Source organism: Polypterus senegalus, chromosome 11 (genome assembly GCF_016835505.1).
Source record: "Polypterus senegalus isolate Bchr_013 chromosome 11, ASM1683550v1, whole genome shotgun sequence".
NCBI classification, from domain to species: domain Eukaryota; kingdom Metazoa; phylum Chordata; class Cladistia; order Polypteriformes; family Polypteridae; genus Polypterus; species Polypterus senegalus.
Window position 1 is genome coordinate 70,763,166 of NC_053164.1, and position 16,544 is coordinate 70,779,709.

Genomic DNA, 16,544 nt, shown 5'->3' on the forward strand with positions numbered 1-16,544 from the left:
ATATATGGCTAATATGGTACAACACTCTACTGCTAACAGTATGAGAAGCAAGCAAAATGATACCTTTTATTGGCTAACTATAAAGTTTACAATATGGGAGCTCTCAAGGCAATTAAGGCCCATTCTTCAGGCCTTGAAAGCTTGCATATTGCAATCTTTGTAGTTAGCCAATAAACATCACTTTGCTTGACTTCTCATTGCATCCACAATGGCTAATATGGTACAGTTCTCTTCCAGCCCCAGGTCTATCCACTATTGCATATGCATTATATTTAAGAAAACCCTTGTTCCCAGGAAAATTGAAAGTTGTGTATTGTATTCTTTTAATTGTTTATTAAGGCAACATTAACTTAGATTTATGAATTCAGGTTGTGCAAGTTAGCCATTTATGTTAATGAGCATTATTATTGCTATCACTTCTTATTTTCTGGCAATAAAAAAGATCTGTGTGTATGAGGCAAAGCAGGTGCCATACAACATTACCATTAGAACAGTGAGTGAAATTGTGATGCGCGTCACACCACTCATGTATGAGGCTGCTCCAATTGTTGCAAACAACCCAGGATTAATCCAAGCTCCATATCTATCTGTTGGTATTCCAAAAATAGAAATCGTTGACATCCCAACAATTCTTCCATAAAGTGCTCCAGTGTATCTATGACAAAAAAAAAACTGCAAACTTTAACATTGCTAAATGATAGAAGCAATATTGCTGTAGTATTTATCAATAAAAAGTTAGTAAGTAAGTTAAGGACATTTAGCCTTAAATATGTTACAGGTAAGTTAACATATTATATTATTTATCTTGATTTTCAAAAACCCTTGTTAAGGTCCCAGATGGGAAATGGGAGTTAAAGGTGCACTGTAGATGTACAGTTGTGCTTGAAAGTTTGTGAACCCTTTAGAATTTTCTATATTTCTGCATAAATATGACATAAAACATCATCAGATTTTCACTCAAGTCCTAAAGGTAGATAAAGAGAAACCAGTTAAACAAATGAGACAAAAATATTATACTTGGTCATTTATTTATTGAGGAAAATGATTGAATATTACATATTTGTGAGTGGCAAAAGTATGTGACCCTCTAGGATTAGCAGTTAGTTTGAAGGTGAAATTCGAGTCGGGTGTTTTCAATTAATGGGATGACAATCAGGTGTTAGTGGGCACCCTGTGTTATTTAAAGAACAGAGATCTATCAAAGTCTGCTCTTCACAACACATGTTGTGGAAGTGTATCATGGCACAAACAATGGAGATTTCTGAGGATCTCAGAAAAAGAGTTGTTGATGCTCATCAGGCTGGAAAAGGTTACAAAACCATCTCTAAAGAGTTTGGACTCCACCAATTCACAGTCAGACAGATTGTGTACAAATGGAGGAAATTCAAGACCATTGTTACCCTCGCCAAGAGTGGTCGACCAACAAAGATCACTCCAGGAGCAAGGCGTGTAATAGTCGGCGAGGTCACAAAGAACCCCAGGGTAACTTCTAAGCAACTGAAGGCCTCTCTCACATTGGCTAATGTTCATGTTCATGGGTCCACCATCAGGAGAACACTGAACAACAATGGTATGTATGTCAGGGTTGCAAGGAGAAAGTCACTGCTCTCCAAAGAAAACATTGCTGCTCGTCTGCAGTTTACTAAAGATCACGTGGACAAACCAGAAGGCTATTGGAAGAATGTTTTGTGGACGGATGAGACCAAAATAGAACTTTTTGGTTTAAATGAAAAGTGTTATTTTTGAAGAAGGGAAAACACTGCATTCCAGCATAAGAACTTTATCCCATCTGTGAAACATGGTGGTGGTAGTATCATGGTTTGGGCCTGTTTTGTTGCATCTGGGCCAGGATGGCTTGCCTTCATTGATGGAACAATGAATTCTGAATTAAATCAGAGAATTCTAAAGGAAAATGTCAGGACATCTGTCCATGAACTGACTCTCAAGAGAAGGTGGGTCATGCAGCAAGACAATGACCCTAAGCACACAAGTCGTTCTACCAAAGAATGGTTAAAGAAGAATAAAGTTAATGTTTTGGAATGGCCAAGTCAAAGTCCTGACCTTAATCCAATCGAAATGTTGTGGAAGGACCTGAAGCGAGCAGTTAATGTGAGGAAACCCACCAACATACCAGAGTTGAAGCTGTTCTGTACGGAGGAATGGGCTAAAATTCCTCCAAGCTGGTGTGCAGGAATGATCTAAAGATACTGTAAATGTTTAGTTGCAGTTATTGCTGCAAAGGGGGGGTCACACCAGATACTGAAAGCAAAGTTTAACATACTTTTGCCACTCACAAATATGTAATATTCGATCATTTTCCGTAATAAATAAATGACCAAGTATAATATTTTTGTCTCATTTGTTTAACTGGCTTCTCTTTATCTACTTTTAGGACTTGAGTGAAAATCTGATGATGTTTTATGTCATATTTATGCAGAAATATAGAAAATTCTAAAGAGTTCACAAACTTTCAAGCACAACTGTATATGGGTTGGAGGCAATGGTACTAATGGAAAGACAGGACACAGAGCTGGAGGTGGCAGAGTTAAAGATGTTAAGATTTGCATTGGGTGTGACAAGGATGGCCAGGATTAGAAATGAGTGTATTAGAGGGTCAGCTCAGGTTGGACGGTTGGTAGACAAAGTCAGAAAGGTGAGTTTGCATTGGTTTGGACATGTGCAGAAGAGAGATGCTGGGTATATTGGAAGAAGGATGTTAAGGATTTAGCTACCAGGTAAGAGGAAAAAAAGAAGATCTAAGAGAAAGTTTATGAATGTGATGAGAGAGGACATACAGGTGGTGGGTGTGACAGTGCAAGATGCAGAGGACAGCAAAATATGGAAGAAGAAGATTTTGTTATTAATGGGGCCCTCAAAGATAAGTCTCAAGATGGTTAAGACTGCAGATAACACTAAACAGGGATTTTGATGGAAAACTTAAAATCAGAAACAAGTAGACCCATGTGTGTGCATCTATGTATACCAATGAAAAAAGAAACCCAACCCAGGTATAGCTTGAGTTGTCATTCTTTAGCCCAACAAACAGCACTGCAGCTTGCCAAATACATAAAGGCTCATTACATGTCCTTTTGCTCATGGAGAGACATGTGGAACAATGGTCGATCTGTTCTATTACAAAAAGGCCTTAATTCAAAGCTTATCTAACTGAACCTACAGGATGGCAATGCCAAATCACACAGCTTCTGCCGTCACCATTGTCTTGAGAAATACTGGCATGCAGGTGCTGCTTTTCTCCTGTCGTTAATGTGAGAGAATAATTCAGAAGTAAAAGTAGTTGACGATATAAATATTGAAATATATAAGCATTTGTATTAGAAATGTAATGAAGAGACTATTAAAATGGTTAAGTAGAAGAAGCGGAATGTTCCAGGCGGATGGTTCAAGAAACTGGCTGATGTAATGTTCTTTCATGAACCTTGTAAGATTTCCTAATTGGTACATATACAGTTTTCATAAAAGAATTTGAGCTGGATTTAAGAGATACTGCAGAACAAGGATATAATAGAGAAATACTTTTATTTTAGTCTGGTTGTGTTTTATGCTAAAGCATCTCATGTCTTTTAACCAATGAAAGTATGATATGTAAGCATTAATTCAGCATGGTTATGCGAATTTAGAAATCTATAAATATAAACCTGACCCTATACTTTTTGATCATTCTGACCATACTGTAACAGACTACTGTGATGGATGCTTCCTCTTCAGCATGGTGCTGTAAGGGTGAATAAATGACACAGATGGACAAGCTTTCTCCGGCTTGATTACTGACTGAAAAAGGTTTAATCAAACTGGTTCTGGTAGCGGATAAGTTTGTTTCTTTAATTAAGATGTTAATGTCTACCACGTGAACACCACAGAGTATTTTTGGGATGCCCTGGAACAAGAACTCCACAGACAGGACCTTCCAATGAATCACAACTTCATTAGGCCCTTAAGCAGGAGTGAGATAACATCCTGCATCTACAGCTTCAGAGGCTCAAGTATCAAGCAATAGTTACTGTAAGAGATGATGCAAAAAGTAACTGAAGGACTGTTAATGTTCACAGTTGTTTCTGTTTCTGTTTGGCTTTGTTTTTCCATTATTTTCATTTGTTTAATTTGGAAACGAAGGTTAAACTTTCAGTTTAGCATGGAATGTTGACTTTTATTAGTTACCTCAAAGTAAAAAGCAGCAGAGCAGGGAGCTGTGACTTTTTTAAAAATTATCACCACACATGTCATTTTTTAGCATGCAGTTAAAAGTTTAAACAAAATCCAACCAAAGTTATTTTATAAACAAAAAGTTTCACAATCAAAGAAGTAATACACTTTAGTTTCCTTAAAGTCCATCTTTTGTAGAAAATTTCTGTTTGAGACTACGAGAGGTTTGAAATATAAACTAAAATGCACCATGAACAAAGGATGTGATTTGATACTTACAACATGGGTACTACAAGACCACCTGCTAAAGCAGAGCCAGCTGCCCAACAAGAGAAGAAGAAATAGGAAGCTAGTCCAATGAAGAGAGCTGGGTAGCCAAAGAGCTCTGGAAAATCTCTGTTAAACAGGTAAGTAATGCCATTTCTGCCATTTTCCACCAGAAGGGCTGCAACTATGAATAAATGAAAACAAAAACATTTTTTTAGAGATTACACAAAAATTCATAAGAACAATTGTCAAATAAAACTAAATAAACTAAATGACTATTTAACAGCTTTAATACCAGTAATAATAATTGTAATGAAAAGTGGGTGACATGGAAGCCAAGTGGTTAGCATTGGTTTTTGGTCATCAAGCATTGTTGGACTGAATGGCTTTTTCTCGTCAACACTGTTGTGATGTTTACAGCCCTAAAATATAAGGCTTGAATCCAAGACTTCATCACTTCATGTTTCTCCAACATCCCAAAGACATACTTGTTGGATGAATTTCTGATTGGTCCTCTGAGAATGTGGTTGATTACGTGTGTACATGAGTGTGCTGTGTTGCAGACTGCCATCCTATTCAGCCAAAGACTCTTGCCATCTATGACCCTGAAATGGATTAATGGGGCTTGTGAATAGGGCAGCATGGTGGTGCAGACTACATTCTGTGTGTTCTACGCATGGAATTTGTATGTTCTCTCAGTATCCGAGTGGGTTTCCTCCTACAGTCCAAAGCTATGCAAAATATGCCCTACCATGCATTTGCGTGTGTGTGTGTGTGTGGTCACATTGTGGTAGACTGCTGCCATGTATCAGTGTTGTTCCTGCCCTGCGCTCAATGGCTTCTAGGACAGACTCCAGCTGCCCCACAACCCAGGCATGGAATGTAATGTTATCTAATGTAAACCTTTAATGTGAAAGTTTCATTGCTAAACTAGTAAATAAACTGACCCTAGGTTTTTTGGAATCAATTATTTGTTGTATACTTTATTGTCCTTCCATCCATTATCTAACCCGCTATATCCTAACTACAGGGTCATGCGGGTCTGCTGGAGCCAACCCCAGCCAACACAGGGCGCAAGGCAGGAATAAATCCCCAAGCAGGGCGCCAGCCCACCGCAGGGCACACACACATACACACTCACACAGCATGCACACAATAAGGACAATTTAGAATCGCCAATGCACCTAACCTGCATGTCTTTGGACTGTGGGAGGAAACCGGAGCATCCAGAGGAAACCCACGTAGACAAGGGGAGAACATGCAAACTCCGTGCAGGGAGGACCCGGTAAGGGAACCTGGGTCTCCTAACTGTGATGCAGCAGCGCTACCCACTGCACCACCGTGCCACTTATACTTTATTGTAATAATTTAAAATTAAATTTGTCATGCCCAAGATTTTATTAAATCTGTGTGTGTTGTTCTGCACAGTTAACTACATCAGCCCTCTATCATTTAGACAGATGTTTTCATATTTATTTTTATTTTAATAGCTTAATTATAGCAAAGTATATTTTTTAATTTTCACTTTACTAAGGTACATTCTTTTTCTTTTTTTGCAGCATTTGAATAAACATGCTTTTTATAGAATAGGTACTAAGTAATAATTTTGAGCATCTATAAATTAGGATCTTGTGATTTAGTTTATATATGTTTCAGGCCTTTGTACAGTTTACAAACTGCATGAAGATTTTAAAATATAGGCAATTTCTATACTGTTGTCACACACATGCAAATAGGAGGAAGCTGAGTGGACCAAAAGTAGGTACTGTAATTCCATGCCAGGCCAGGGGGTGGCGGGGTGTGCTAAACCTTCCTCTGTTCTCTCTGCAGACCAAATACGGGAAAACCTGCCTGATGTTTCTTCAAAGTCATCACTTCTGGCAGCCCCAAACACGTCACTTCCGGTTTCAGCACCGTAAAAGATGCTACTTCAAGTTCGGGCACCATCTTGAAACATCACTCATTGAAGATGACATCACTTCTGGGATCTGGTCTATAAAGACGCCATTTTGTCTTAAAAAATCAGTTCAAATTGAGAACTCGACCTGTGCACTTCAGTGCTAAGTTAAACCTTTGCAGCCAGGTATAATATATGGGCAGCTATCTCAAACCTTTTTGAGTGTCTGAGGCTGAATTTATTTACACTGTAGATATTTTAAAATCTGGATCCCTGACAGAAAGTTAACTGACTTGCTCCAGGGTGCATAATGAAGCAGTGGTGCGGAATTGCCTACCTTATGAAATACAGTTCAGTGTCTTAGAGAAGAGGTTTACAAAATGCTTGAATATATACAGTGCAGTATGTACAACTACACATCAAAAGAGCCAATCATTTGAATTTTTCTGAATAAGATGATCTTTGATGGTCCTGTGTACATAACATTTAGAGTATCTTTATTACTGAACTAACATGTCCTCCCCATTTCCCTATATGATATTTGTCAGAGTTACAGTTAACTTTCTTCTACTATTCATAGAAACTTTGATTTATATTAGGTCTCATATATATTGTAGTTTTATTAAGAATCATATATATTATATTTTACCTTGATTTATAGTTCTGTTAGAAAATATTTCTCCATTTGGTCCTTTCCATGAAAGCCCTTTTGGACAATTGAATAGGTAAAATGTATTCTTGTCTATAATCACATCAGATGTGTTCAACTGCATGGATTCATTTATTAAACTGAAATAAAATCAGAATACAGTATGCATTATTATAATGAGTGCAAACAATAATGATAAAAGGATTTAGTTTTTTATAAATGCTCTGACACATTTGTTGGCTTCGATATTTTCAGTATAATTCAAAAACAAAATCAAAAATATGACATTGAAATGTATTTTTCTTGGAACTTTAATAAAGATAACAAATAAACAAATTAAATAGAAAAACTTACGTAGGTAATTCATAATTGTCAGCTGAAGTGCACGGAAAGAAACTTGGCACATAGATTGTAACAGTAAGTGTCAGCAGCTAAAGAAAAAAAACATAATTACATTATTAACTAATAATTAATAATTAATTAATTAAATAATAATTAATTAAAAAACTACTTTATTAAAATTTTAAAAATTTGAAAACACATTTTAAACCATTGGAGGGGTACACAAAAATCACTGGATTTGTCTAGAAGAAAAGCAACATACATTTATTTTCATCCTGGTGCTTATTCTAGAAGAATCAGTCCTGGCTGGAGCACCAGCCCATCACAGGGCACACTTATACTGAGACAATTTAGAGTTACCAGTTAATCTAACTTGCACACCACTGGGATGTGGAAGAACAACTGGAGGACCCACAGATCAACCCACTTGGACAAATGACAAGTGACCAAGCTGGGACCTGAACTTGGATACTGGAGTTGTGAGGCACCAGGGCTAACCATAACAAAGACAACAGAATTCATAAAAATAAGTCATAATGGTTTTGGGTGTTTGTCAAAGCTGGCATTACAGGTTTACTGTGTGGTAAACATTCATCACATGAAATTACAAACATACTAATTTAAACAAAGATGTCATTCAAGGGCAATTGCAAGCTTTCTGAAGTATTGACTGTTTCAAATCAGTAATCAGTTTGAACAAGCATGAAACACATCAGTCAAACTGAAACTGATATTAATTGAAAGTACTCCATGTATTCAGCACAAAAACAGATTAGATTTAAACTGGTGGTTTTAATAGGGCAAATCATACACAGTTATCAATATAAGAATTTCAGTAATTGTTAAAAATTAATATTTCATTTAATATATTTTTATGTATTGTGTGGTCCCCGGCCGGGACCCCTTGGAGGACCAGAGGAGGGCGTGTGCCTCCTCCAGACCGAGAGGGGGCGTCCGTCCTGGTTATGCAGGAGGCCACGGGTAGGGGGCTTGGAAGCCCAGCCCTGTAGGGACCCGCGCCCCATTGCCTATTTATCCCGGGAGCCCGGCACTTCCGCCACACCAGGAAGTGTGGCGGGGAAGACGACAGGGGACACCCAGACGGCTTCCGGGTGCGCAGCCGGCACTTCTGCCACACAGGGGTGTGGCCAACTCTAATTGCCGGGAAGCAGCTGGAACCCATCTAGGTTCCCATAAGAGGGGCCGCCTCCCTCCAGTCATTGGTGGATGTCAGGAGGTAGCGAGACAGAGCTGGGGAGAGGACTGGAGGCGGCCAGGAAGAGAAGGCACAGAGACTGTGAGCCCTGGACATTGGGGGAATCGGTGCAAGAGGCACTGGGGGTGCACGTGAGCACAAAACATTGTAAATAATTGTAAATAAACAGTGTGTTGGGTGAACTTATGATGTCCGTCTGTGTGTGTCCGGGCCAGCGTTCACAGTGGCGTAGTCGTCAGGATGCTCCGCCTGGTGCAAGGCGGAAACCTGCATCAATAACAAATATTTCTGTGAACGGCCCGGCGCAGCAGCGGACCCCACACACTGGCCGCAAGAGCGGCCCGTGCACAACCCCGCGGGAGCTGTTAACCCCTGAGACCGCTGTCGGACCGCAGAAAGGCCATCCCCGGGTGCGGAGGAGGAACCGAGGTCGCCGGAGCGCCGCGGGCCCCGAGAGTCGCACTGTCGGGACAGACAGCCAGGCCGGCGTTGCAACGCAGAAGGCCACACCGAGGCAGGGGCCGAGGCATGACGGGATCCGGGAGTTGAGTGCCCTGCCCTGCAATAATCGGCCCTTCGGGGTCGTACATACCTTGTTTCCTACAGGGAGGGACGAACTGGATCCACGTCCGTGGCAGGAGCACGCCGGGCCACAGGCTGTCGGCAGCGCGGCAGGGGCAGCAGAGGAGGCTGCGTATTCGGAGCCGCTGCGGCTCAAAGGATCGCCGCAGCTGCGGAGCTGCGAGGAGGCACGTCTCCGCACCCAGAGCAGAGGAGAAAGAGAGGCACAGGACTGTGTGGCCTGGACTTGGGGGAATCGATGCTGGAGGCACTGGGGTTGTGAGTGCACGTATTTATTGTAAATGACTTGTAAATAAACAGTGTGTTGGGTGGAACTATGTTGTCCATCTGTCTGTGTCCGGGTCCAAGTTCACAATTGTTATTTTCATTAAAGTAGCTTAGGGAGAATTGGCAGAAAAGGGTGCTGTGAGTTTTTTTAAAATTATCACGATACATGTCATTTCTTTAGCATGCAGTTAAGAAATTGAGGACAGTCAAAAAATAAGCCAAAACAGAATATACTGCGTATGACTGTACATTTCTAAAGCAGAACATGAAATGCAGTACAACACCAGTTTACAAAAAAAGCAAAGTTGTTATTTTTTTCTTGTTGATAGATGGCAGAGGAAACATATAAAGTTATGTAATAAGCCCAATTTTATATGTACATAAAATGAATGGAATGACCAACACTAGGTTCATGTAAAAATTATTTATATTGGGATTATTTATAATTCTAAACATGTCATTTGGCAAACTTTACATTTAAAAGAATTAAATCGTTCTTACTAATGAAGTTATTTAAGGCTACTCACGTCCGCAGATTAATGGCACCCGGTGCTGCCTTCTCTGTGTGGTATCAAATCTCATTTTAGACTCTTTTCATGTGCAGCTCCTGGATGATGGAAAGAACTGCCTTCCTCCATTCGAAATTCTGACTCCCTCAATATGTTTAAGAAGTGTTTGAACACTCTTATTTGGTGAATTTCTCTCTAACTGATACTGAGTTTTGTAACCTAGAAATTGTAATTAGCTTGTATATTGTTCACGGACCTTTCCTTGTAATGATTAATTTTGGAGCCCTGTCCTGTAATATTTTTTTTCACAAATAATCTATCAGACTGATGTTTACTCGATTAAACATCTCTATTGACCTCTTTTGTAAACATTTTTGAATAAAAGCATCTGCTAAGCAAATTAATGTTTATGTAAATGTTTGCCACTGCTATTTTCAAGCTCCAAAGGCTTGGGTCCAGCTTCTATTGCAGCCGTTGTCTGTGTGAAGATTACACGTTCTGCTGTGGATTTTTTGATGGTTTCCACATGTGTGAAAGTTAGGTAAATTGCCAGCTCTAAACTGGCCCCAATAAGTGACTGTTGTTGTAAGTATGAGTAGATCTTGCAAAAAAACTGTCTTTACATCCAAAGCTGACTCACGTGATTCTGGCTTTCAATGATGCTGCTTCTGAAAGAGTAGAATTAGAACATGTAGAGAATCACTTGTATCAACATGACCTACCAGAATTATCTGCACTTCCATTAGCTGACAAAACTTTTTGATATACACATTTTTGATCTTCCCAAACATTTTGCGACGAAATTTATTTAGGTTTATATTCAAGAAGACAAATGCAGATCCAAGAAGTCCTCCTATGATTCCTATGATGACAGCTGGAATAAAGGCCAATATGCTCATATCTTCAAAATTGTTTACCTAAGAAACAGAAGAGCATTATGATAAATGCTGTATACTGATCAATCATTTTAAATAATCACATTTTCAAATATTGCAAAATCAAGTGATGTTTCAGAACTAGACTTTTAAAATGTATACCTAGCGTAACTGCTGTTATCATTCCAACAAGTTTCTTAACAGGTGCAGCCCTGCTGATAAGGCAGCTCTTTGTTAAAGTAGGCAGCGTATCTCTGCCAACATTCTCTACAGTCAGAAGGTCTAAATTTAGCAAATATTACAAAATTCATGAAAAACAATTACTATGTTTATAATGCTCTATCAGTAATATAATATCATATAATATAATATGAGGGACATTCAAAAAGATTCCACACTTTTATATTTGCATTGGAAACGGCAAAGGCGAGAGGAGTAGTAATTGAACATTAAAATGTTGGTATGATGCTGGGAAAATTGCATCACAAACGAACATGACTATGTAGAAAGGTGATGTAATTTGTTTTTGAAATTCTTAATAAATAGAGTTATTTTTGAACTTCACTCATATAATGAAGAGATCAGCCCCAACATTAAAACCACTGAGAGGTGAAGTAAATAACATTGATTGACTTGTTAGAGTGAAACTTGTCAAGGGGTGAGATATATTAGACACCAAGTGAAAAGTCAGTTCTTGAAGGTGATGTGTTGGAAGCAGGAAAAATGGGCAAGCATAAGGATCTGAGTGACTTTGACAAGGGTCAAATTGAGATGGCTAGACGACTGGGTCAGAGCATCTTTAAAATGACAGGTTTAGTGGGGTGTTCTAGGTATTCAGTGATTAGTACCTACCAAAAGTGATACAAAGAAGGGCCAGTGAACCAGGAACAGAGTCATGGGCACCCAAGGCTCACTGATACACGTGGGGAGCGAAGGCTAGCCCATCTGGTACAATTCCAGAGAAGGGCTACTGTAGCACAAACTACTGAAAAACTCAATGATGCCCATAACAGAAAGGTGTCAGAGCAACCTTTATCACATCTTGCTGCACGTTCAGAATGGTCAGAATGATGACCCCTGATCCATAGAGTAATGGAAAAAGCTGCCCTGGGCTAAATAATTACATTTTCTTTTAGATTATGTTGATGGCCAGGTGCATGGGTATTGTTTACCTGGGGAAGAGATGGCAGCAGGGTGCACTATAGGAAGAATGTAAGCCAACAGAAGCAGTGTGATGCTCTGAACAAAATTCTGCTGGGAAATCTTGTGTCCTGGAATTCATGTGGATGTCACTTTGATACGTATCATGTACCTAAAGATTCCTGCATACCACATACTCCACTTTCATGCAAACAGTATTCCCTGATTAAAGTGGTCTCTTTCAGCAGGATAATGTGCCTTGCCATACAGCAATAATTGTTCAGGAACGGTTTAAGGAACATGACAAAGAGTTCCAGGTGTTGATTTGGCCTCCAAATTCCCCATTTCTCAATCCGATCAAGCATCTGTGGGATGTGCTGGAAAAACAAGTCCGGTTCACTGAGGCCCCATTTCACAATTAGAAAACTTAAAATATATGATATTAATGTCTTGGTGTTAGATACCATAGGACACCTTCAGAGTCAATGCCTCGGTGGATCGGAGCTGTTTTGGTGGCATATACAAAGTAATATAATATAATATAATATAATATAATATAATATAATATAATATAATATAATATAATATAATATAATATAATATAACCTTGCTCACACAGAATCCTCAATAAATTACACTGCTACATGTAAGCCTTTATAGTTGAAAAAAGGAAGATGTTCAGCTAGCACCTTCCTTGCATTTCTGATGTCCCTGATAGTGCTGAAAGGCACAGGTCTAGGTTTAAGGGGAGAGGCAAGAACACATGGAAAATTATGAACAATTTGTAAAGTGAAGTAAAATTTTAAATCCATCTTTCCTCTTTAACTTCCTCCTCATATTTAAGAACACTTTCTTTTCCTCTTTTGAAGTTGCTGGGTGTGCTAATTGTTCTTTCTGACTCTTGGTACTAGTCAGCCTGTGGATAATAACTCATATATAACATTTACCTAACTGTCAATATGTTAATTTTAGTTTTTCTTAGCATTTAAGTATATTCAATTTGAAATATGGTTCTAAAATTTTCAGTTCCATCCTTCTTGGTAGTGCAGGGCAGACAAATAAAAATTGGATTGAGAATTAGCCCATCACTGAAAATGCACACACCAAAATACATCCAGTGAGGGCTGCTGTAAGCTAAAGGGTCTTAACACCGCTCAATAAAGCAGCAAGTGAGCCCCCAATTCTCAATTTCATCTGCCCACTGCCTAGATTCAACGTATATACAGTACTAATATGCATGCATATGTAATTAAACATTTCTTTATATATTTTACCACTAAAACAAAATATTTAATTGTTTATTGTGTACTGTCCAACATCTTTTAAAATGTACTGCCTTACCCAAAATACAATGCTCTTAGCTGCTTGAAATATGCCAAAGTGTCCTTGGTAGACGTAGCCTTCAAAAGCGGAAGTAAGAATGTCTGTAGTAAAAGCAGCCATCATGCAACAAAAAAAAGTCTGCCAGGCCAGTCTGATATCACCAGAAAAGGCAACCTCCTCAATTGTAAACAGAAGTCCTCCAACAGGGGCCCTGAATACGGAGGCCAGTCCAGCTCCAGCGCCAGCCATGATAAATTTGCTCCTATAATATGAATTATAGATAAGTTTTACATACAAATCAAAAAAGGTAATAAAAAACAGGAATACATTTAATTGAACTTGTTTTTACATGAACATACAAGAACCATTATGAATTAAAATATTGTACCATAAGTTACTTCTGACTATTTCAGTTGGAATACATATAATATATTGAAGAGAAAAATCAATTTATTACTTCATCATATTAGATTAGATTAGATTCAACTTTATTGTCATTGTACAAGTACAATGTAAAGACAGTTTATCATCTATCCAAAAAGTGTAAATAGTAGACAAAGGTGCAATAGGCAGTGGGTGGAAATGGTACATTAAACTGCAATAAACAGTAAGGTGCAATAAGGCAGTATACAAATAAGAATATATATCTGTATGATATTTGAATTTACAGGTAGAGAGAGAGAGAGAGAGAGAGAGAGAGGTTAGGAGCACGCACTGATACAGTGCATTGCTGCACCCACCACACGACAAACCAACTCAGGATCCAGATGAGGACCCGAGTGCAGCCATGCAACGGGTGATACCACACTAGTTCAGATGGACTGGAACAGTATGAGGTTTTTTATGGTGGCTGGAGTGCCAATTCTGCCACCAACCCCAAGGTTTTTCCCTGCAGGTTGGAGGGCCTACATGCAGGGATGGATGCAGATTAACATCATAAAATGAAGAGTATATAGATGTGAATACTGATCAGTAGTACAGATACATGGTATGAATAAATATGGATATATGAAATATTTTTATATACAGAATAGATATATGTAAACAGGTGAAAATATACTGTACATAGAGCACAGTCAGAGTTATAGATATTTAGAAAGGTCAGTTATTGAATGGTAAGGGTTGAGAGTTCTTAATTGTGATGGTGTTACGAAAGCAACTGTTCCTGAGCCTGCTGGTGTGAGACTGCGGAGGCTAAGCAGTCCATGGTTGGGGGTGTGAGGTATCCTTGATGATGCTGCAAGCCCATTGCAGACACTGTGTATGCTGCAGGTCAGCAATAGTCAGCAGTGGGATGCCAATGATGTGGTGGTCAGTTTTCACCACCCATTGCAGGGCCTTTCCGTCAACTACGGAGCAGTTGCCATGCCATACTGTAATGCAGTTTGTCAACATGCTCTCAACAGTGTAGTGGTAAACGTTCAACAGAATCTGAAAAGACAGGCAGGTTTTATTTGGCCTCCTCAGAAAGTAAAGTCATTGTTGGGCTTTTATAAACAGACTAGAAGTGTTATTGTCCAAGAAAGGTCCTCAGAGATGTGGATACCCAGGAATTTGAAGCTGGAAACACACTCCACCTGAGCCCCATATATATGGATGGGAGCATGTCTGCTGCCTTTTGTTTTCTGGTAATCCACAATGAGCTCTTTACTTTTATTGCTGTTGAGGGTAACATTATTGTCAGCACACCTATTACCAGATCTATAACCATGGTGTCGTCTTTGAATTTTATGATGGAGTTGGAACCATTAAAAGGGATGTAGTCATGGGTGAAGAGGGAGTAGAAGAGTGGGCTAAGTACATAGCCCTGTGGAACGCAGTTTGGTTTAGTGGTTATGACATTTTACTTTAAATTACTATAAATCTGGCATTTCAGCACCCACCTCTAACTTACTAGTCACCTGAACAAGTGACTTAACTCACCTGGGCACTAATTTTGAAAATATATATTACAATTGTATAATATCACAATCCTGTAGTTTACCATGTGTTCAGATCTCAGCGAAACATAACATAATAATAATAATAAATAATTTGAAATCCATTTCAATTGTACTCCTCTTCTGGGGCATTTTTGTGCTTAGAGTAGAACTTCTGCTAAATCTTACTTGATTTGTTTCTTTCTGGTCACACTCTTGTAGGAAGAACTGTAATAGTGGAGAAGCCTATCCTTTAGCCCATCTTATCTAGTTTTCATCTATTTGTCCACCTGAAACCTACATTTTAAATTCATATAGTTTCCACTCAGTTAACTCACTATATGAATGTTAGGCAGGTGTTTGAGTCTTTCAGGTCTCACTACTCCTGTTCTGACACCTTTGACGGTTAAGGACAAGGAAATTAATCATCAAAAACAAACCATGGATCAAAAACAATTGGAGTGTAAGGTGGACTGAGATTATTTAATGCTTTGTAAACTATAAGCAGGATTTTAAAGTCAATTCTAAATGACACAGGTAACCAGTGTAGTGACATCAAAACTGGAGAAATGTGCTCGGATTTCCTATTCCTAGTTTACATTCTAGCAGCTGCATTCTGCACTAGTTGCAATCAATTTATGTCTTTTTTGGGTAGTCCTGAGAGGAGAGCGTTACAGTAATCTGGTCAACTGAAAACAAAAGCGTGGATTAATTTCTCATCATCTTGAAATGTTATAAGGGGTCTAACTTTTGCTATATTTCTTAAGTGGAAAAATGCTGTTCTAGTAATCTGATTATTATGTGATTTAAAATTCAGGTCAAAGTCAATAGTTACCCCTAAATTCTTTACCTCTGTCTTGATTTTTAATCCTAATGCATCAAGTTTATTTCTAATAACCTCATATCCATTATTGCCAATCACTAAAATTTCTGTTTTCTCTTTATTTAGTTTGAGAAAATTACTACTCATCCATTCAAAAACATAAGAAAGACATTGTGTCAGTAAATCAAGAGAGTCAGGGTTGTCAGGCGCTATTGATAAGTACAGTTGTGTCATCAGCATAGCATGGTAGCTCACGTTATGCCCTGAGATAATCTGACCTAATGGAAGCATGTAAATTGAAAAAGAGAAGCAGACCCAGGATAGAGCCTTGTGGAACACCATATAGAATATCATGTGTCTTTGAAGTATAATTACCACAACTTACAAAGAATTTTCTACCTGCCAGGTAGGATTGAAACCAATTTAAGACACCGTCAGAGAGGCCCACCCATTTACTTAAGGTGATTTCTAAGAATATTGTGATCAATTTCAATTTCCAAGAGCTATACTCTTGGAGCTATGTGTTGAACTAGCATCAGCTTTACAAAGGCAGGTTTTGAGGAATTGTATTCTA

The 16,544-nt window shown here is 38.7% G+C and overlaps 1 protein-coding gene across 1 annotated transcript in view; it reads right to left on the bottom strand.

Annotated features, from left to right (window-relative positions):
- Positions 1-16,544, bottom strand: part of LOC120539176 (chloride channel protein C-like) — a 58,293-nt gene that overhangs the window by 17,107 nt on the left and 24,642 nt on the right. The window contains exons 6-11 of the mRNA XM_039769005.1: positions 13,247-13,490; positions 10,613-10,807; positions 7,329-7,405; positions 6,975-7,114; positions 4,441-4,612; positions 484-655 (exon numbers count right to left, since the gene is read on the bottom strand). Of these exons, the coding sequence (XP_039624939.1) occupies positions 484-655; positions 4,441-4,612; positions 6,975-7,114; positions 7,329-7,405; positions 10,613-10,807; positions 13,247-13,490 (1,000 nt within the window). The remainder of the gene's footprint in view (positions 1-483; positions 656-4,440; positions 4,613-6,974; positions 7,115-7,328; positions 7,406-10,612; positions 10,808-13,246; positions 13,491-16,544) is intronic.